We start from the raw sequence: 22,844 nt of genomic DNA, 5'->3' as shown, positions 1-22,844 counted from the left end.
ACCCCCCCCCCCCCCCCCCCCCCACCCTTTCCGGTATATATACCACAAATACAACATACCCTATTTACTCTTTGAGTACCGGGTGTAAAAATATATATAAACATTATTAGAGCATATTAATACGCATCCCCATTATTTTTTCCAACATTTTTCCCCATTTGGCACTGGCTCTACTTCACGTTTTTGCCATTTGACAAAATAGCGTCAAGTTAATTGGCTTGCAATTGAAATGCAATTAAAAGCTCTCTCTCTCTCGCTTGCGGTCCCCAGACTAATTTTTAGCACATAGCGTCCCAGTGCGTCCCTTCCACCTCCTCTTGATGTCGTATTATGAGAGGATATTGTGTGGTTGCACTGGCAACTGGCGACTAGAATTGATGGTGGCTGCCTCTTCGTGTGCATTTCACATTCATTTCAAAATGCAACCTCGTTAACGAAGTAGATTCCCCCAACTGCCCGTACCTGTTTATTGCTTAACTCACTTAAGACCTTAAGTTAGTTGGCCTTTAAAAAGTCAAATTCTTGTGCAAAGACGAACCGGGGCACAGGGCACAAGGCAGGGCCGTGCAGGGCAGGGCCAAAGGCCAGGACGAGACCAGACGAGACGATATAGATACATACATACACAGATCCATTGCACAAGCACTTGTATACCGTGTATCTTTGTGTGAGTGTGATGTATCTATGTTTTGCATGACAGAAACTGTAAATCATGTTATCTGTAAACATGCAAGACATTAATAAACACTTCGCGTGCGCGAGGCAATTTAACAACTTTTGATATCTAAATTTGTTTTTCACATTTCATTCCATTTTGGTTCGGTTTTTGTTTGACTCCTTCTTAGCTCTTCTTACCCATGTTATTTGCTTACTGTTTGCTTGTCGTTTCCTCTGCCAAATACCCTGCTACTTTAATTAGTCAAGGGTATAAGGCATTGACAAAGGGTCTTTCGACACTGAAAGTACACAAACTCTTGAGCAGCATTAAATAAATCATTTAAACTATTTTTACTGTAATAATACTGAAGTTTCAAAGGCCACCCAAAGCTTTCCAGCTGAAGAGACTTATGTTTCCATGCTTAAAATAATTTAAAGCCTCATCTAAACGCGCTTCCACACATTATTTACATTTTTTTCTTTGTTTACCCCTCCACCATATTTATATTTTTTTCAATATAAAATGCACACCTTTTTGCATATTGAAAGATTGAAATTAATCAATTTAAAAAACTCAACAACAAGTGAGTGATTTGAAGTGCATTCTGCATTTTTTGGCTTACTATAATTTCAATATATATTTTATTTATCCCACTTGCAACTGCAAAGCTTGATTGAAAATTGAACCTACATTTATTTCTACATACTTTTTGTGGGAACAACTTTTTTATTTACACTTTATTTAAGTTTAAAATGTGCATTTATTTATATACATTTTTACTACAATTAACGTGGCACGCGGGCATGGACAAAACAGACCCCGCCACTCTTGAAATCCACAATGACCCCGAAAAATGGCATTCAAGCGAATTAATGAATGCATCTATTCAGATTGAGGTTTCAATTCAATTAAATATTTAAGTTTTTGAAATTTCACACACATACAAATTAATGGGTGGAACTATGATTGTCTCGGGTGGTGCGGAGGGGAAATGGGTTAAAATTCTCACCTTAATTTCCAAGGTTGCTGGCTGCGAATCAAAATGGAATTTGGCACGTGAGCCAAAAACCTCCGGCGCTGACCAATGTCGGGGCTGGTCCCGTGCCTCCTTATCGCGAACATCAAAGCTAAAAAGAGCGAAAAAAGCGCGAAAGAAGAGTACAGAGGATGAAAAAACAACAAACCCCCATCAGCCATCACATCCCATTCCCATTAATGTTTAATCTTGGGACATTAATGAATTGAAATCCATAGTCAATATAAATTCAGGGAGAATCTCCTCCACAAAGCTTACTACTTCCACCACCGTCAGCAGCTTTGCAATTTTTGAAGTAAAATTAACGTAATTTATTTTCGGCCTGCTCATTAGGCCAAGGTCCAGAGGACCCACGGATTGGAGACGGAGCACACTCTACACGAGGCAGTGTGCTAGCGAGAAAGAATGAGCAACAAAAAACAAGCATAAGTAAATCTGCTGGACGTGTTGAGGGTAGCCACTGCAAATTAATTTCTTCATTCTGGCTATAAGAATGATCCAATCTAATCCCAACTTTTAACATTTTTAAATACACTTTTAACATTGTGATATCCCAGACATTTGGATGGCAAGTTTGGTGGCTCTAAATGTTAACGACGGCCAGACGGACAGACAGACATAGCTATATGGTCTCGGCTATTGATGGTTATCAAGAATATATATACGTTATGGGGTCGGTAACGTTTCCTTCCATGCGTTACATGTGTACCTCCACGTTTCACCACAAATACAATATACTCTATTTACTCTTCGAGTACCGGGTACGTACTGCGTGCATTTTTTTAAAACACTAGCTGAGAGACAAACGGGCGACAGGCAGACTGTCAAATGGGGTCGCCTCTCAATCCGAAGAGGTCCTCCAGCCTGCCACTCTATTATTTCTGTCGTCTGTAGCCCTCTCTCACTCTCATTCTTTATCTCTGTTGCCATCTCTCTTTGTTTGTAACTCTCTCTCTGTAACTCTTTTCTCCCCTCTCTCTGTGCTGCCAAAAATACTTGTTGCAATTTCACTCACTTCCGACAGAGCGTTAAGCGCCCTTTTGTATGCCACACACACAATAATTTATGCGGGAAACCGCCGTCGAATCTGCCTCACAGCCACCTTCCCCTCTGCCACTTCCTCTCGACACTCGTTTCAAATGCAACAACTTAATTGTGGGTCCAGAGTGCAATGGAGCCAAGACTCAAGTGCAACAGGAGCACCACCGGCAACAGCAGCACGTTAATGAAATACTTCTCTATAGAGAGAGAGAGATGGGAAGATGGAGGGAGGGAGAAAGAGAGAGAGAGACACAGAGAGAGAGAGAGAGTGTGAGAATGAGAGAAAGAGTAAGTCCAGAACTCCTAAAAAACGAGAAGGGACGTGTGAGACGCTTCTTACGCGTCACAACTTTTATACCCGGTACTCAGTAGAACATCTGTACCTTACCTTCTTTAAATTGAACATTATAAATTTTACATTTTTTCTACATCTATCGTCGATCACTTCTCACGCCAACACGCTCTTTTAGCATGCCTCCCTCCCCTACAGCCGCACACTACACGAAGCAGAGTGTGGATGCGAGAAATATATGAAAGATGTAGGAAAAATGTAACAAGTAAAATTCGAACAGAAAAAAAATAAGGGACAGATATGTATACTGACTGAGTTCCGCTTATAAAAGTTTTGACGCGTAAAAAGGAGTTGAGTCCTTAAAGGGTGGGCAAAAAATCATCCTGATTCAGCTTCTGCTTCTGACCCGCAAACACACACACGCATAATTCCTGTGGCTCCGCTCGCCCCGAGGTTAATTACTCTAAATTATGTAAACATAATTAAGTTAATTCCATGACGCGGGAACAAAGGAAAACAAAAGCTTAATACAGTGGTAACGAACGGGGGGGAAGAAGCAGGGGAAAAAAAGAAGTGAAACAAAAACAGGCACGAACGCAATATTTTTTCCCACCGGAAACAGGATGGGCCTTAAATCATAGCCTACTTATGTGCCCCCCCCCCCCCCCCCCCCCCCCTAACCAACCAAAAAACGAATTGAAAAGGTAACGAAAACTCTCGAAAACACTCGAGACTTGCCGTCTCTCGTTAGCATTTAATTAAGTGTGTGTGTGTGTGTGCAGGACCATACATTGCACTATGGGTTATTTGACCACTTCTTGTGTCAAAAATGAATACCTTCCAAACGAAACAATTTTTTTTTTTTTATTCATCTTTTTAATATAAAATCATATTAGTGAGAGGAACGTATGAACTGATCAAGAATATACAGTTTCTGGGGTCGGAAACGTTTTCTTCTCTCCGTTAAATATGTATATCCACTTTGCCCCACAAATACAATATACCCTATATACTTATTTACTCTTGGAGTACCGGGTAGAAGTGATGTAGATGTACATGACATATGAGAACAAATGTAAAATGTAAACTTAGAAAAAAAAAACAACTTAGGAACTGATGTACTGCTGAATACCTGGAATAAAAGTTGTGATACTTAAGAATCGTCTCACACGTCCGTTCTCGTGTTAAATCTAAAACTACTAAGAAGTTGCAAGAAATAATTTTCTTATGATTAGTAGTATTACGTACTTTTAAAAAAATGGGTTTTGACCAGAAAAAGTGGTTAGGTTTCCAATAGTGCAGTGCGCCGGAGACATACAATTGAGTGGTGGAAGGGAAGAAAAACGAGAAGGGACGTGTGAGACGCTTCTTACGCGTCACAACTTTTATTGCCGGCACTCAGTACTACATCTGCACCTTAGTGGTTTCTTGTCAAATTTTACATTTTTTCTTCATCTGTCATCTACATCAACAACACTACTCACGCCAACACCCATCTTTAGCTCGCCACCCTCCCCTAGAGCCAAACACTGAGGCACAGAGGCAGAGGCAGAGACGTGTCTGCGCGAGGCAGAGTGTGAATGAGAGAATGTGCAAAAAACAAATATAAGCCGCGGGACGGGGTGGGTTTAGCTACTGGAAATTAATTTCTTCATTGTGGCTATAATAATGATTAAATCGGATCCCAATTTGGTGATCTCGTAGATATGGTCATTCCCTACGGAATGGCAGTTTTAGTAGTCTTTTATCTTCAAACTGTAGGTTTGGGAGGTTTTCGCACTTTTGCGGAGGCGGAAGGGGGCGGGGCTAATTTTTGAAATACACTGAGCATACAGCAGTCCGGAGCCAAAAATTGGTGGTAGTCTCTGAGAACTAGCCGACAAACAAGACGGACAGACAGACATGGTTCTATCGACTCGTCTATTGATGCTGATCAAGAATACATATACTTTATGGGGTCGGAAACGCTTCCTTCTGTGCGTTACATACAACCGTTATTCGCACAAATGCAATTTATCCTATTTACTCTTTGAGTACCGGGTATAATTAAGTAAAGAGAACTCACCTGTAGAGCGGTATGCCCGCATTGTCACGAAACCATAAAACCATATATACATTGTCCAGGGGCTCTGTAATGGGGCAAGGCAGTGACACTGATTTACCCTCGACAGCATCGACGTCCTTCGTTTTCACTGTGTGTTCGAAAAATTATGTTGTCACGTTTGTATTTTTCGTTTTGGTATTTTGTGTGAAGTCCAACCACGATTACAGCATCCAGCAACATCATGAAAATAGATAATAAATGCGTAAAATTTGTTAATTAAATGTACGTTTTTGGGTGGTATGCGTATATCGAGCGAGCCAGAGAGAGCGCGCAAAGCTTTTGGCAATTTAATGTGGATGGCGGATTAATTTCTACGTAATTACAAATGCGTAAATGTGTGTGTGTATGCCGATTCGCTCTATTGCAAGGCACCCGCTCCAACATCTCTTTCTTGATTATCCATTACAATGGATCCAGCCAATGCATTGGCTTAGCGCAGTCGAGCCGCCTACAGGCCTAATACGGGCCTTGAGCGACAGAAATATCTTCAATAGATGCTTCCTCATTTTTTATGCACCAAATGAGATCTTATCTTCTCGAATGCAAAATACACCAAACAAATACAAACTAGAGCTTAATTGCCTACTCAAAATTACATTTGTACTTTGAGGGTGTAAACCCCCAAATATTCTTAGAGCTAAATTTAATTTTTTATTTGTTTTTTTTTTTTTGTTGAGCCGTGTTTCAACTTTATTTAAGATCTCTCTTTCGCAGACAATTATTAAATTTTCTTTTTGAGTACTTGGCAATCTTATTTCAGTTCTACGAGCTAAATGAGAACAACACATTTACTGTAGGAATTTTTTCATTTATAAATACAGCGAAACATTTCATTGTTTCTCGTCTCTTAACTTTTCAGTATTTTATGGCTTAATGCGTCGTTTTAGCTGCAACAACGTTTTGTCATTGAATCAGTCCAACGAAAAACATCAAAATCGACAGCAACAGCAAAAGCTGTCACATGTGTGTTGTACTGGGCCAGTTAAATATTTTGTGTTGTGACAGCTAAATCCACACATCTCATGTGCCCGCGTTAGTGCTCGACTCGTATCAAATGTGTATAGATACATGTGTAGATATTAATAAAAATGTCTGCGCATCATATAAACTTACAAAGGCTCAAAAAAGGGCATATAAAATCGTTGTACATACTTCACTCTACCACTCACTCTCCGCTCCCCTCACCAAAAAAAACCCTGAGCCTAACTATAGTCCCCTGAACCTCCTTTAACCCATGGTTTTTCCTTATTTTGTTTAGTTTTTTTTGCCGTTGACATTATGTGTAAATATGAAAAAGTATTATTTTTTTGCCACAATGCTTCGAAATTTTGTGAAAATTTATTGCGCATTCGCAACTCAGTACAATAAATATGCGCTTGCCAACAAAATGTACGAGTACGCATGTAAGAGTGTGTGTATATATTTTATGATGGCACTGTTTGCTTAGCACTGCCCTTCGATTTGTGGACAGAGGCTGAAGCTGGGCAGCAACAACAGCAGCGAATAATGTATCTCCAAAAATATATATTTAAAGTAAGATTTTATTGGAAATTTTGAATTAAAGATGCTCCTTTTAAAGAAATATTTTCAGGCTTAATTTAGGAAGAAATGGATGGGTTTTAAAAAGAAGAAAGCTATCGATGGAAAACTCCTTAAAATACTCTAATTACACTACCCGAAAAATTTTGACTTTTTGTGGCTCTTCGAGCTTAACCGTTTTTCTGATAGACTGAGGGCTTTACATTTTTTATACCCGGTACTCGAAGAGTAAATAGGGTATATTGAATTTGTGGGGAATAACGGTTGTGTGTAACGCACAAAGGGAAACGTTTCCGACCCCATAAAGTATATATATTCTTGATCAGCATCAATAGACGAGTCGATAGAGGCATGTCTGTCTGTCTGTCCGACTTGGTTGTCGGCTTGTTCTCAGAGACTATAAAAGCTTGAGCCACCAAATTTTGCATCCAGTCTGCTATATGCTCACACTGAAACCACTGTATTTCAAAAATTAGCCCCGCCACTCCCGACCCAGCAAAAGGGTGAAAACCTCCCAAAGCTACTTACAATTTAAAAGATAAAAGAAAACCATTCCGTAGGTGTTTCCGCAACTCCTCGCAACCAGTTCGGAATCAAAATCTCAAAATAAAAAGCCAAGTGCTGCTGGTTCGACCGAGTCGGAATTCAAATCAATTTAATAATCTTCTTCTTTTCAATTTCGATATTCATCTATTACATGCATGTTCTTCCTCTTTCTCTATCGTACTCATATATTACATGTATGTTCTATAGCAACAAACTTCTGTGTAAACAGCGTAAACAGTAGTGAATCCCCATATCTATCAGATCACCAAATTGTGATCCGATTGGATCATTATTATAGCCAGAATGAAGAAATTCATTTGCAGTGGCCAAACCCACCCTGTCCCGCAGCTTTTGTTGTTCTTTTCACATTCTCTCATTTACACTCTGCTTCTGCTTCACTCGGCCTCTGCCTCTGCCGTCCCTCTGCCTATGCCTCTGCCAACTTTTAACCCACCCCGTCCAGCAGCTTATATTTGTTTTTTTTTGTGTGCGGTCGCTGCCTCTGCCGCGAGTCTGCAGTGTGTGGGTCTAGGGAAGGGCGCCGAGCTAAAGGAGCGTGTTGGTGTGAGAAGTGTTGTAGATGTAGATGACAGATGAAACATGACATGACAAAACACCGCTAAGGTGCAGATGTAGTACTGAGTGCCGGGTATAAAAGTTGTGACGCGTAAAAAGCGTCTCACACGTTTTCTATACGTTCTTAAAACAATTTTTTAAAGTCTGTTATTTTTTGTTTGAATGCTTTCTTAGAAGCAGCGTTTCTTTCACATAACTGAAGTATCGTACATCTGGTTGTATTGTAATTGGCCATTCTAGAAAGCTGAGGAATCCGTCTATAATGTACATATTTGTGGTTTTAGCTCACCGTCTGGAAAATATTCAGCTTTCAAATGCAAAAAATATGATTTTTGTGATTTTGATTTGCTCTACATATGTATGTACATATGTCAACTACATTTAAATAGCTTCACACGCCATCACGTTCTATTATCTCTCCACCCTCCTCTAGAACCACACACTGCAGAGGCCATGCAGAAGCAGAGTATGGAATGAGAGAATGTGCTCAATATAAAAATATATATGCATATGTATTGTTGATCAGCATCAACAGCCGATCAATCAGCATCCGTCTATCCGTCTTGTTTATCGGCTAGTTCTCAGAGACTATAAAAACTGAAACCACCAAATTTTGCATCCAGACTGCTGTGATATCAAACTGATACAAGAGTATTTCAAAAATTTGATACGCCCCCTTCCGCCCACACAAAGAGCGAAAATCTCCCTTACCCACAAATTTAATGTAAGTAAAGAGTAAAAACGCACTTCCGTAGAGAATGGGCATATCTATCAGATCACCAAATTGGGATTAAATAGGATCATTATTACGGCCAGTATGAAGAAATTAATTTGCTAGCCACTGCACCCCCAACCCTTCCAGCAGCTTTGTTTATGCTTGTCTATTGTTGATCATTCTTTCTCGCTCGCGTACTCTGCCTCATGCAGTGTGCGCCACTGGGGAGGGTGTCTAGCTAAAAGGGCGTGTTGTGAGAAGTGATGTATGTAGATGTAAGTGACACATGTAGAAAAAATGTAAAAGGTAAAATTCGAAAAAAAACCATTAAAGTACTGGATATACTGACTTAGTACCGGGTATAAAAGTTGTTAGGCGTATGAAGCGTCTCACACGTCCCTCCTCGATAATATCTTATATTCCCTTAGCATTTCTAAACCTTCAAAACTTTATAATTTTTACAATTCTTTCTAAACTCTTTCATTGAAAAAAGATTTTCTCCGAATGCACACCATTTCGACTCCCAGATCTCTCGTTAATCTGATGATAAACAAACTTTGGCTAGGTGGTGCCATTAGACTGGCACGTTTAGCTTCTTAGCCGTCACATTTTTCTGCCTGGAAAATTTCAATGCATTTGAAGCCATCGCTACGATGCTGGCCAGGATGCTGGTTGTTGCATGAAAGGAATGGCTGAGCTTGGCTCTGGCTCTGGCTGTGCAGGCAAAAATGAATTACGTCGAATGTATTTCCAAACGACTTTAAACTCTGTTCTGCTCCGCTTTTGGCACTTTTCATAATTGTGTGCCTGTGCATGCCGTCTCTCTTCCTGAATTTACCCTGCTTCTACCCCGTCACCTCCGTTAACGCTGGAGTCTCTTCCTTCTCCTCTCTCTCTAGTGGCCGATACATCTTCTATCTATAGCAAGTCTCTCTACCTCTCTAGTGTCGACTCATTTTCCGACTGCATTTTTGAGTCGCCTTTTGGTTTTGGCCTTCACTTAACTACACCCAAAGCTTGCCGACAGGTCGTGCATGTTAAAAGCTATTTAAATATGCTCTCTTTGAATACCTTGATTGGCTTGCGTTCTGTGCTCTCGTTCCCTCTCGCTTTGGGAAGCTATCCTAGCATCTCCTGCTCCCCTTCTCATCATCATCCTATGTGTCTCTTCTACTGTTCCCATGACTTGACTACCATGACTTGACTTTCGTTTGGTTTGCATTTGCTTTCGGTTTGCATTGACTTGATAAAATATAGGAAAAACGAGAAGTGACGTGTGAGACGCTTCTTACGTGTCACAACTTGTATACCCGGCAACCAGTAAGACATTCCGACGTTTGTTGGGGGGGGGGGGGACAAACAACACGACAAACAACACGGACGGACAGACAGACGGACAGACAGACGGACAGACAGACAGACAGACATATGATGCTGATCAAGAAAATATATACTTTATGGGGTCGGAAACGTTTCCTTCTGTGCGTTACATACATCCACTTTTATGCACAAATACAATATACCCTATTTAGTCTTCGAGTACCTGGTATGAAAGCTTAGAAAGAGAAGGTGGAGTGCAAGTGCTAGGAACCTACAGCATAACCTTTTTGCATGAGTTAACCCTTAAATGACCAAATGGGGGGAAAATTGACTGGAATCTTGTGGTGTGGAGAGAAATGATTCTACAGTAAAATGTATAATGCCATTTACTCTTTACCTTTCCTCGTCATTTAGCTGCTGCTCCCAACTTTCTTGTCTTTTGTAGTGCAGTAATTCCCGTTTTGCCGTTTTGATATTCTAGGGTTAGCGTAACCTCAATCAGGATCCGCTAAACAGCTTCCCCTCTAGTTGCAGCGACAGTAACCACCACGTAGCCACGCCCCATCACACACCATCCATCCATCTATCCACACACAACCATCTATGGCACATGCACCCACACACAGACACACACAAACCACGCACAGAAACCCCCAGCTCTGTTGATTCAATTTCAAATGCAAAACTTTAATGGAATTTTGTATCTGTCTATGTTAGTCGGTGTCTGTCTGTGTGTATGCGACAATAGTTTTGTGAAAACCTTGACGCACTCGCGACATTTATGTTAACGCGTCACTAGACATGAAAGATTTGCAACTGCACGGACTATTCTCTCTCTGTGGGAGCTTGGGAATGTTGTGAATATTTGTTTAATCTGACATTTTCTCGATTAGTCTCCGGCCTCATTAGTGGAGAACATATTTATGAAGATGCCCAGGAAAACAAAAAATAACGAGAAGGGACGCGTGAGACGCTCTCTTTTTTCTACATCTGGCATCTACATCTACATAACTTCTCACGCCAACACGCTCTTTTGGCCCTCCACAAGATCCGCACACTACACGAAGCAGACTGTTAATGAGAGAATATGTAAAAAATAAAATAAAAATGCTGGGCGCGGTGGGTCTTCATTCTTGCTATAATAAGGATCCAATCTAATCCCAATTCGGTGATCTAATAGATATATGGTCATTCTTTGTATTCATTTGCAACAGAAATCTGGATGCAAAACTTGGTTTCCCTGTCTCTTATGGTCTTTGAGTACTAGGCGCTTATAAGGACGGATAGACGGAAGGACTGACGGACAGACAGACATGCCCTATCGACTCGTCTATTGAATCTGATCAAAAGTATATATATATATTTATATATTTATATAAACGTTAATACTAACATTTATAGCTCACAATGCAATATATCCTATTTACTCTTCGAGTACCAGGTATAAAAGTAAAAATAGTTCGGGTCGAGTCTCATGAATGAAAAAATGCATTGCGGAACATTTATAGCTCTTGTTGCTACGAAAGGTGGCGTTTGCGGTAGCTCCATTGAATTTAATAAGAGTTTCAGCTAACTTAAAAAAGAATTTTGCATTTTCATATTTTTTAAATTTTGTACAGAAAGTTTTTCTAAAGAAATTAATCAGCTTTGTGATAGGAAAAGTTTATTATTGAAAAGCTTTCACTATGTATTGATAAAATATTCCTTCTCTTAGGGAAAAAACAGATTTTGATGAGGGAAAATCAGCAGCGTAACAAAATACTTTAAATTAATTTCTTTATTTTCTACGAATAAATGAAATCTTTATTTTAGGATATATACAGTTCGTTTTGAACCAAGTCTTACTCCACACCCCACACTTCGCTTTGCTTCACTCTCTCTTCGTTGCATGGGCTTCTCACTGCAACGCGTTGGTTGACTTTTTGAGCCGCTTTACAATGTCCATATGTGAGTGCGTGTGTTCGTGTGGTTGACATTATAAAAATTACGAGTATTATGGCTGCGCATTAAGTCCGCTGATGAAAAATTATCGTACAGCGTGTGTTTGTGTTCTTCCTGTGGTCGGTCGAGTCCAGTGGCAATCCCTTCAGTTAGTCACCTCTCCCTCTCTCGCTGTGGTTGTTTTTCTGACTTTTTCATTGGTTTTGGTGGAGGATTATCTTTTTTCGAATTGTTGGCATTTACAACGCTATGGAATGGCTTTTGAAGGCAATTTCCAATTTAATATGAAAAATCACATTTTGTGCAAAAACTAAAGAGCCGAAAAACATGCCAAAAACGAACAAAACGGCAGCCCGGAAAGAATGTACCCTAAAAATACTACAATTTCGCTTTTATTATATCACATTTCAAATTTAATCAAATTATGCATTCTTTTTATACCAGGTACTCGAAGAGTAAATAGGGTATATTGTTTTTTGCACAAAAGTGGATGTTTGCAAAGCACAGAAGGAAACGTTTCCGACCCAATAAAGTAAATATATTCTTGATCAGCATCAATAGCCGAGTCGATATAGCCATTTCTGTCTGTCCGTCTGTCCGTTCGTCTTGATGATCGCCTGGATCTCAGAGACGATAAAAGCTAGTGCCACCGAATTTTGCATCCAGATTTCCCCGCACACAGCCATCTATGCCGCAGACACGCAGACACCCACAAACCACACACAGAAGTCCCCTGCTCTGTTGATGCAATTTCAAATGCAAAGCTTTAATGGAATTTTGTATCTGTCTGTGTTAGTCGGTGTCTGTCCCTGTGTGTGCAACAATAGTATAGTGAAACAATTGACACACTCGCAGTAGCAGGAGGATGTTCAGGTTAAAGTCCTGTCAGTCGTTTTAATTGATATTTAACAAGGAGTCTCCAAAGCCACTTTTGTTCCCAGACATATTTGTCCTAGTGCCAAGCCCACCTGCAATTATTTTTTATCGCAGATGGGCTGTGTGTCTGCTGCCGTAATGGCGGTACTCGAAGAGTAAATAGGGTATGTTGTATTTGTGCAGAAAGTATGTAACACACAGAAGGAAACATTTCCGACCCCATAAAGTATATATATTCTTGATCAGCATCAATAGCCGAGTCGATTGAGCCATGTCTGTCTGTCCGTCTGGCCGTCTGTCTGTCCGTCCGTCCTGATGAGCGCCTATATCTCAGTGACTATAAAAGCTAGAGCCACCAAATTTTGCATCGTGAGTTCTGTATGCTCACACTGTTACATGTGTATTTAAAAAAAGAGCCCCGCCCCCTTCTGCCCCCCGCAAAAGGGCGAAAACCTCCCAAATCTAAAATTTTGAAGATAAAAGAAAACTAAAAACGCCATGCCGTAGGGAATGACCATATCTATCAGATTACCAAATTGGGTAAAATATCCGATTGGATAATTATTATAGCCACAATGAAGATTGTGCGGTTTCATTTGCGGTGGCTAAACCCACCCCGTCCAGCAGTTTTTGTTGTTTTTTTTCACATTCTCTCATTCACACTTAGCTTCGTGTGGTCAGCGGCCTCTGCCTCTGCCGCGAGTCTTCAGTGTGTGGGTCTACGAAAGGGGGGCGAGCTAAAAATTGTGCCTGTGGGATATTATTGCTTTTTTTTGGTGGTGAAAAGGGGAGGGGCTAATTTTTTAAATACACTGGTTTCAGTGTGAGCATACAGCAGCCAGCAGGCAAAACTCGGTGGCTCCAGCTCGTATAGTCTCTGAGAACTAGCCGACAAACAAGACGGACAGACGGACTGACGGACAGACAGACATGCCTCTATCGACTCCGCTGTTGATTCAGATCAAGAATATATATACTTTATAGTGTCGGAAACGTTTCCTTCTGTGTGTAACATATATCCAATTTTCCCCACAAATGCCATATACCCTATTTACTCTTCGAGTACCTGGTAAAAAAAAGAGAGACTCGTAACTTCTGTGTAGTCGATGGTCATCACATGCCACGGATTAATTTCACCAACTACAATCAAAACCTAAGAGCGACACTCATTTTGGTGTTCGCTCGGGTAGGTTTTCTGCCATAAATATCTAAATATCGCAAAATCCTGTATAACTGGGGTCAGGCTCAAAAGTAAATACTTGGCGGAGAGTGTCCATTTTCCTTTGGGGTTAATCATATTATCGAGGAACTGATCGCTAGATTAATGATGAGCGCATGTTCTTGGAAAGGCATATTGTGCATAGGAATTCCAAGTATTACGATCTCAGTGAATCCGTCAAGCATGGTGATGGTTTCGCTGTCCTTGCAGTTCTCGTCGCATCTAAATACGAAGGTTTTTGCCACCATAAGCAACTGAACGACATTCAATTTCTTTCAAACTACAGGCCGCACTTTTCGAGGCATCGAAAAAATCATCACTAAGCTGGAAGAAATTATAAAATTCGAAGCGGAAGCGACTACGCGGGGAGTTTCAGCTTGATGCAGCTGCTTGGCAATCTCAATACTGAGAAGCTCTTCACGTATCAGTCCGGCACTTGGGCGGTGTTTTCCCAGATCCTGTCCATAAGTCGAGATTCTTTGAGAAAGTTCTGGAAGCTTCACAGTTTTGAGGGTCAAATATTAAGGGAAAACTTTCGATTTGTCCAGCTTTGGAATGACGGGCTCGTATATTATCGAAAATCTGATTCCGTGTCGTTTGAAAGAGCTTTTGCTTTCGAAGACATACCAATAATAAAAAAAATCTCTCTCTCTCTGGTTAACTTAAAGGCCAACATTCATAGGGCACGGAGGCGTCCACCCCTCTGGCCCCATTTTTAGCCCATTTACAATTCTCTGGTTTCTTCCTAGTTGCTTGTTGTTTCTGCTGTTTGCCTGTTGGCTTATTGATTGTTATCGCATCTCTGGACCATACCCAGCATGCACAATGTAGAGGCGGAAGCGCATAGTAAACTGGAGCAAAGTAAATGGGATAAATTTGAGCTTATCCCCACAGATGCAGTAACAATGGGGTTAAGATGCACCAACAGCAGCCGCAAGAACATAACCATCATTGGAAGAGAAAAAAAAAACATTTAAAATATGCAAAGGTGTAGAAAATCGATGGAGTACAGTGAGTACTCCTATACATGGAACTAAAATAGCCTGGGCATATATCACGCATTATAATATTAATTTTAAACCCATTTTCTCCATTCCTCGGCAAACATCTGTTAATAATTTCAATGGATTATTATCCACAACCAAATGAAAAATCTTTAGTAGATACCAATAATGACAACTACTGTACAAGCGGCATTAGCATATAAAAAATAAGCAGCAGGAGGAGTCAGAGCAGGTGGATGAGCGGTACAGTAGAGCTCCAGCCAATAACTACAGCAAACATCGATACCCCAAGAACAACAAAAGCCAAGAGCAACAACAACCTTTGCATAAATTTGCTACCAGAAAGAACAGAAACATCAACCTGAGAAACCATAGGAACAGCGGTAAGGGGGAACAGGGAAGGTGTGGGGACTTGGGCCAACAAACGTGGCCAAGGGCTAAGCCCAGTTTTATAATAAAGTAACAGAAATCTGTTCGGTGTATCTCCCCCGTTTGCACTTTTGACCCCTCTGACCCTCACCCTGGCCCTTGGGAACTTTTGAAACAAGGCTTTGGCGTTGGCTTTGGGGTTTCCTGTTGTTTTTGTTGTGGCAGATAGTTTTGTGGGGGCCCAAATCAAGTCGCTTCTCTCGAAAGCATTTTCAAAATAATGCTTAAACGAGGGAGGCGGCAAGGGACCACTATCAGTGGCAGTTGCAGAGAGGAAAGTTCAATGGTGTTTGCACCAATTTGCAAGTTTCTGCATCACACAGAAAGAGCATAGCGAATATTGAATTTGTTTTAAATGGCAGGCATAATGAGACGACAGGAGCTGTGTGCACAAAACTCTTCTCTCAGCTCTCTCTCTCTCTTTCTCTCTGTCTCTGGCATGCTGCTGGCAGGTCCTGCCTCGAGGTCCAGGTTTTGCCTCCACGACAGAGAGGAGACAGTTTATGGCTCCTATGGGGGACTTAAATGTTGCCAAAACTTAAAAATAATTTGTTTTAGTTGACTTTGCTGGCCGTAGAGGAAACATTTTTTAAACATTTGTAACATTTGAAAGGAAAAGTGCGGAAAATGCTACGGGGGAGAAAGTATATTTATTTGTGCCTGAATTCCAACAAAAACTCTTTAATATACTGCTCAGGTCTCCCAAGGGTTGTATTTTTCAATCACAGAATTTCAATTATATTTTGGCAGACTTTAAAAACATATTTTTTACTTTGTGGAATTTTGTTGAGGATTTTTTTGAGCAACAACTTTTGGGAATTTCTTCTTCCAGCTAAATCTTCATTTATTATATTTATTTATTTATCTTTTCAATTGAGACATTTCAGTTGTTTTCCTATACTCCACTTTGTTTCTCATTCTCGCATTATTTTGCCGTTGAAATGTCAAATTGCATTTATCTGCTCAGTAAACTTTACCGAAACAAACTTAAATATGTGCATCCAGGGCTGCTTTCGAATTTCAAGGCCAAAAGTCTTTAGGCCATGGGCCACAGCCAAATCGACTTAATAACTCCCCCACAAGACCACCTGCGACCCAAAGTCTAAACAGTGGGATTTTGGGTTCGGGTGCGGGTGGTGTCATAGAAATTTACATGCTAAATATATACCATACCTCGTACTTCTACTACTCGAACAGTGGTTTGCCACAGAATTTTAGGGCGAGCTCATAATCTTAAATCTAGGCAATATGATGGGTGAGAAGGAAAGCCAACGAAGGAACAACGGAGAAGGCCAATGAGGGAGAAACAAATAAAGGCAATGAAAAAGAGTGGCAATCTAGAGAGAAGGTTCCTTTTTTTGCCCAGAAAAGCACACATAATGATATGCAAATGTGTATGAATAAGTGTGTTGAAATGTGCCACACTAACACTTAAGAAAACGCACACACATACATATGTACATACATATGTATATCCCTGGAAGAACATCAATGTGTAGGAGTTTTTCTTCGCAGCGCCAGCGCATAAGTTGGGAATGGGACTGGAAGTAGAGCGGGAGTACGAGTGGAACGAAATTTTCAAATGTACCAATTGAACAAACCACCAACCCCTAAACTTAAGCACCGTCACACCACCACCGCTCCCTTATGAGAGAAACCCGCCCCCCCCCTCACAACACTGCCACAGACCCTGCCACAGTCCCAGCCAATAGCCTTAAGACGCTCATTTAGTCATTTGCATATTAAAAGCTTTTGTCGCACAAAAGGTTAAATCAAAAGATAAAGCGCAATAATTTTTTGCGCCTTTTTGCTTTTCCTTTTGCTTGTGTTTTGGTCTGCTCCTATTGCCCGGAGACCACCCTACCACCCTCCCCCACCACCTCACACCACTATTTTGTAACAGGCGAATCAAGTCAGTGGGAGTGGGGAAATCAGAAGATTGGATGGTTGGTTGGTACGGGGCAGGAGGGCAGAGGGCAGGGGTGTCAGCCATGTGCGTGTCGATAAAAAATTGTGCTTTGACGCTATGTAAACACTTTTGTGGCATTTCTTTCGAGTTTTTCTTCTGCGGGCCACACACACAGCACAGCACAGCACAGTTATGATTGATGCGAGGGAACGAGTGGGGGAATAATTGTGTGGGATTAGAGTGTGTGAATAGGATGGGGGGTGCAGTGGGAATCATGCCACATTTGATGTCGTTTGGCAGTTGATTGAGGATGTGCCGAGGGTTTGAGTTAATCGCATCATGAATAAGAAATGCATAGGAGGTATAAAACTACTCTGTGGGTATATACAAATACCATCCACGAAATGCAAAGTGAAGTTGGCTAATAAGGAATTCCAGTTAGCCTTACAAATACTACAATAACGAGGAGGGAAGAGTGACACGCTTCTTACGTGTCACAACTTTTATACCCGGTACTCAGTAAGTGTAAACATATGTAGGTACATATGTTTATATGTACTTACATACGTACATATGTACATACTGATGAGTGAGTGATTTTTTGTTTGCTCATGTACGGTTGTGTTTTTGTCGAGCTCCAGGATTTCCACACAAAATATAAAATAAATGAAACACTGCAGGGCATTCGAGCATCGTGTAGGAAGCGGAAGCGGAAGCGACCACGAAGCCATAATGTGCTCTATTGACGAGCATCCCAGATCCAGGCGATCATCGAGCCGGGTCAAGGCCTACAGGGAGGACGCGCTCAGCCCTAGTGCTCTCGCTCGAAGCCTCGGGACGTGGGAGACTTTCTGCGACGGCAGCGCCAATGAGTCGGTCAACCAGCTCTCGTCGAGAATGGGGGATGCCTGTTATTCAAGTATGAGACAACGCAAGCCATTCACGAGGCACCACAGGTCAATCGTCTGGTGGAACGCGGAAATGAACTTCGGATAACATGTCTGAAAGCAAGGCGAATAAAGCAGAGAGCGAGGATTACGACGGAGTATGGCTCATCCCACGAGGAGGACAGGACTGCCAGGAAAGCGCTATAAGCGGGAATGCTTTCTCCAGCTCTGTGACACAGAAGATCAAGATCCTTGGGGCAGTACCTACAAGCTAGTAGTGAAGCGACTCGGGAGCAAAGCGCCAACAGAGCCCGCCAAGCTCGAGGAGATAGTGCGAATCCTGTTCCCAAGCACCCAGCTGAAAAGAGCAAGGGCTCCAGGCAGCTGTACATAAGTCCCTGCCATCGAAATGGTCACGGAAGCCGAGGTCCTAGAAGCCGGGAGGAGTTTGCCTAGCAAAGAAGCCCCAGGTCCACGCAGTGCCGAACTGAAACTGGCATTGGCTCTACAGCCATTAGCTTTCGCAGCCGTCTCAAGAAGTGCCTCAAAGAAGGAACCTTCCCCGATCGGTGGAAACTACAAAAGTTGCTGCTACTCCACAAGCCAAGTAAACCACCAGGCGATCCTTTTTCGTACAGGCCGATCTTTCGCCTAGACAATGCGAGGAAGGTTTTTCAAAAGCTCATCGCACACAGAATAAAATGCTACATAGAAGACGCCGGATGCTTATCGTCAAACCAGTACGGCTTCCGGAAAGGCAGATCGACGCTGGATGCCATAGTCAAGGAGAACGCCATTAGTGAAAAGCGGTCATGATCATTATTATAGCCAAAATGAAGAAATTAATTTTCAGTGCCCACCCCGTCTAGCACCTTTTTTTGATTTTTGCACATTCTCGCATTCACACTCTGCTTCGTGTGGTGTGCGGCTCCAGAACAGGGACCAAGTTAAAAGAGCGTGTTGACATGAGAAGTGATTTAGAAGTAGATGTAGATGACATATGTAGAAAAAATGTAAAATGTAGAATTTGAAGTCAACCAGTAAGGTACAGATCTCCTACTGAGTAGCGGATATAAAATTTGCGACGCGTAAGAAGCGGCTCACACGTCCCTTCTTGTTTTTTCTATGGCAGAAATTTTTTTTTAAGAATTTTCAAAATGTGCTTGCGCTTATTTGTTTCACACAACTTAAGTGAATGTGAATACTTTGTGGGGTCGGAATCGCTTCCTTCTGTGTGTTACATTTTTTTCCCCACAAATACAATGTTCTCTATTTACTCTTCGAATACCGGTTATATTGACTCTAGATTGACTATATCTAGTTTACGAGTCTGCACTGTGTCAAATCCATCAAAGAACTTAGTATTGTATGTAAAGACTTACTCGATTATGAATCGACTTAAAATGTCACAACAATTGCAGGAAGTTGCTGCCTGATGTTGCCTCCAGTCTGTTGGTAGCTGCTATTGAATGGATGGAAATGCTTAGTTCAGTATAACACATCGATTGTCATCGCAGAAAACATACAAATATGTGTGCTATGAGTAAATTTATACGGATACGTAAGTGATAGTACTGATGTATATGATGTACTGTACTGATGTACAGCTGTGCGGGAATTGATACAATAAGCGATTTTAGCACTTTTATGGTAAAATTCTTAACGGGGTTTCAGCAGAGACACACGGCTTCCCGTATATTGCAAATATTCAACATCATTTCCTATGACGTTACCACACAACGACAGCGACAGGCGACACAGCAACAAATAGAAGAGAAAACCTAGGAGGGACGCGTGAGACGCATCTTACACGACACAACTTTTATACCCGGTACTCAGTAGTACATCTTTACGTAAGCGCTCTTTTAGCTCACCCCCCTCCCCTAGAACCACACACTGCACGAATCAGAGTTCGGAACGGACTATTGTATTTGTGCACAAACGTATGTATGTATATAATGCACAGAAGAAAGCGTTTCCGACCCCATAAAGTATATACATTCTTTATCAGCATCAATAGCTGCGTCTATATAGAAATGTCTGTCCGTCCGTTCGTCTTTCCGTCCATCTTCATGAGCGCCAAAATATCACAGACCATAAAAGCTACAGCTACCAAATTTTGATTTGAGATTGCTGTGATATCACCCTGTTACAAGTGTACTTCAAAATTTTTAAGTTAAGAGAAAGCTTAACACTAAATAGTTCCGTAGGGAATTTCCATGTCTATCAGATCACCGAATTGGTACTAGATTGGATCATTATTATAGCCAAAATCAAGAAAAAATTTTTGCTTGTATTTTGTTGCTCATTATACCCGGTACTCGAAGAGTAAATAGAGTATATTGTATTTGCGTGGAATAACGCACAGAAGGAAACGTTTCCGACCCATAAAGTATATATATTCTTGATCAGCATCAATAGCCGAGTCGATAGAGTCATGTCTGTCTGTCCGTCTGTCCGTACGACCGTCCGTCCGTCTTGTTTGTCGGCTAGTTCTAAGAGACTATAAGAGCTAGAGCCACCAAATTTTGTCTCCGGACTGCTGTATGCTCACACTGAAACCAGTGTATTTAAAAAATTAGACCCGCCCCCGCAAAAGTGCGAAAACCTCCCAAACTACAGTTTTGAAGATGAAAGAAAACTAAAAACGCCATTCCGTAGGGAATGACCATATCTATCAGATAACCAAATTGGGATCCGATTGGATCATTATTATAGCCACAATGAAGAAATTAATTTCCAGTGGCCAAACCCACACTGTCCCGCAGCTTTTGTTGTTCTTTTTTCATTTTCTCATTCACTCTCTGCTTCTGCTTCACTGGGCCTCTTCCTCTGCCCTGCCCATGCCCATGCCGCCTCCGACTTTTAACCCACCCCGTCCTGCATCTTATATTTGTTTTTTTTTTTGTGTGCGGGCGCTGCCTCTGCCTCTGCCGCGAGTCTGCAGTTTGTAGGTCTAGGGAAGGGCGACGAGGTAAAGGAGCGTGTTGGTGTGAGAAGTGTTGTTGATGTAGATGACAGTTGAAGAAAAAATTTAAAATTTTACAAAACACCGCTAAGGTGCAGATGTAGTACTGAGTGCCTGGTATAAAAGTTGTGACGCGTAAGAAGCGTCTCACAAGTTCCTTCTCGTTTTTTCTCGCTTGTACGCTCAGCCTCATGCAGTGTGCGTCACTGGTGTTGGCGGGAGAAATGATGAAGATGTAGATGACAGATGTCGAAGAAATGTAAAATATAATATGTAAAATTGGAACAATTCATGTGGATGTATACATATGTATGTTTATATCACACTAAGGTTATATATGTATACATACATATACTAACTGAGTACCAGGTATAAAAGTTGTGACGCGTACGATGTGTAAACGTTCCCACTCGTTTTTAATGTGTGTTTCTAATATTTTTCTAAAATAAGTATTAAATAAATTTCTTAAAGCATGAACTCAACGCTTTAATCCACGACCTTAGAAACCCTACTTCCTGTCCCACATGTTCCATATTCCTTGTGAAATGTGTGGTACCCTACTTTTCCGTAACATAGTGTGTATCAAATAATAACAAAATATAAACTATTCTATTTTATTGTTATGTGTCAGCAATGTTGTTGTTTTCCGAACCGATGCTGCTGTTGTCCCGTGCCATCTTGCCCCATGCCATCCAATTGCCTCTTACTTTTGCTGAGTCAAAAGCCCTACAACCTACTGGCAATGACATTGGACAGTGGCGGGGCACACGCAAACAACACTCACACATTGATAACCGCGTGCTTACACATTCACACCAAGGAAAAGCAGGAAGGAGGAGGAAGAGCACCGGCAATGGCAAAATCATAGCTTACAACATCATACATGTTCTCCGTATGATAAAGAACAATAACAAAACGACAAAATGCAAAGAAAATAAAGCAAACAGAAAACAAACGAAAAGGGACGTCACAACTTTTATATCGGGTATTCAGTCAGTACAGCTGTGCCGTATTCTGTTGTTCGAATTTTACATTTGACATTTCGAATTTGTTCTACATAGGTAATCTACATCTGTCATCTATATCTACATCACTTCTTGCGCCAACACGCCCTTTTAGCTCGATCCCTTTACCAAGAGCCGCAGCTGGAGGAAAAATTCGGAGGCTCTAGCTCTTATATTCTCTGAGAACTAGCCGACAAACAAGACGGACGTACAGACTATCGACTGGCTCTATCAACTCGGCTATTGATGCTGATCTTTATGGGGTCGGAAACGTCTCCTTATGTGTTACAAAAATGAAGGTTTCCCCACAAATACAATATGACCTATTTAATCTTCGAGTACCGGGTATAAAAACAAAAATGTAACAAGTTATGTTTTGTGTGCTCCACTCCTCGGGGAAACGGAAATCCCAACCCGTCTCATATGTGTTGAAAATTTCATGCGTGTTGATTTGTTTCGCTCTCTCTCCCCCTCTGTCACTCTCTTGTGGAGCTCTACCCAAACGCACTTATTTGTAATTTATTTATCAATGCAAAAACTGGTTGGAAATCCCTTTAGCAAATTTAAATTTAATTAACTTTTGCAAAAGCAAATGAGAAGGGACGTGTGAGACGCTTATTACGCGTCACAACTTTTATATCCGACACTCAGTACTAAATCTGCACCTTAGCGGTTATTTGTCAAATTTTACATTTTTTCTTCATCTGTCATCTGCATCAACAACACTACTCACGCTAACACGCTCCTTTAGCTCGCCACCCTCCCCTAGAGCCACACACT

At 41.3% G+C, this 22,844-nt stretch overlaps 1 protein-coding gene across 2 annotated transcripts in view; it reads right to left on the bottom strand.

Moving 5' to 3' along the window:
• The window catches only part of LOC117591343 (neural cell adhesion molecule 2), a 103,509-nt gene that overhangs the window by 46,354 nt on the left and 34,311 nt on the right, over positions 1–22,844 (bottom strand). For both annotated transcript variants that reach the window (XM_034284568.1, XM_034284570.1), the window contains exons 3-4: positions 5,093–5,219; positions 1,668–1,785 (exon numbers count right to left, since the gene is read on the bottom strand). In XM_034284568.1, the coding sequence (XP_034140459.1) occupies positions 1,668–1,785; positions 5,093–5,219 (245 nt within the window). The remainder of the gene's footprint in view (positions 1–1,667; positions 1,786–5,092; positions 5,220–22,844) is intronic.

The sequence above is a fragment of the Drosophila guanche genome, unplaced genomic scaffold (genome assembly GCF_900245975.1).
Source record: "Drosophila guanche unplaced genomic scaffold, DGUA_6, whole genome shotgun sequence".
NCBI classification, from domain to species: Eukaryota; Metazoa; Arthropoda; class Insecta; order Diptera; family Drosophilidae; genus Drosophila; species Drosophila guanche.
The sequence above is the reverse complement of the archived record's forward strand: the minus strand, read 5'-3'. Positions and strand labels throughout refer to the sequence as shown.